The sequence below is a fragment of the Penaeus monodon genome, chromosome 19 (assembly GCF_015228065.2).
Source record: "Penaeus monodon isolate SGIC_2016 chromosome 19, NSTDA_Pmon_1, whole genome shotgun sequence".
NCBI lineage: Eukaryota > Metazoa > Arthropoda > Malacostraca > Decapoda > Penaeidae > Penaeus > Penaeus monodon.
In genome coordinates this window covers 3,322,518-3,322,985 of record NC_051404.1, presented here as the reverse complement: position 1 = coordinate 3,322,985, position 468 = coordinate 3,322,518, and the positions used below count along the sequence as shown (strand labels likewise).

The window sequence follows — 468 nt, the reverse complement described above, 5'->3', positions numbered from 1 at the left end:
GCCTGCAGATATGCTGAACAGTATCAAAAAGTACAAATAACGCACTCGTTCACAACATTTTTTTGTCAAGACTTAAAAACAGGCCAGGGGATCGAGTTCTACTGACCTTTGCACCCTTCGCACGTGAGAGCATTGTAGTGGTATCCAGATGCCCTGTCCCCGCACACGAGGCACAGCTCCTCCTGCTGGCGGGGCACAGGACCCTTCTTCTTCTTGTAATCGCTGGACTCGGTGCCGTAGCCATTGTAGGAGGACGGCGAGGACATGTCCTCTCGACCTGGGGGGGGGGGATCGGGAGATCATTTTAAAACGCGTCATATGGCATTCTTTCATCATTTTGCGAAACAAATTCCTCATTTACGAAAGAATTCTGAGCGGTAATGGCATTTGAATGTCGGGAAAGAAGCAAAAAGGGCGATAGGGCGATGGTCTCATAGTTCACTCTGATGACCGATCGACAGAAATATA

The 468-nt window shown here is 48.9% G+C and overlaps 1 protein-coding gene across 2 annotated transcripts in view; it reads right to left on the bottom strand.

The window, feature by feature from the left end:
* LOC119584972 (ecdysone receptor-like) overlaps positions 1-277 on the bottom strand; it is a gene marked incomplete at its 5' end in the record, with an annotated part of 11,604 nt that extends 11,327 nt beyond the window's left edge. For both annotated transcript variants that reach the window (XM_037933569.1, XM_037933568.1), the window contains 1 exon segment: positions 107-277. In XM_037933569.1, coding sequence (XP_037789497.1) covers positions 107-277 — 171 coding nt within the window.
* Between the last annotated feature and the right edge of the window lie 191 nt (positions 278-468).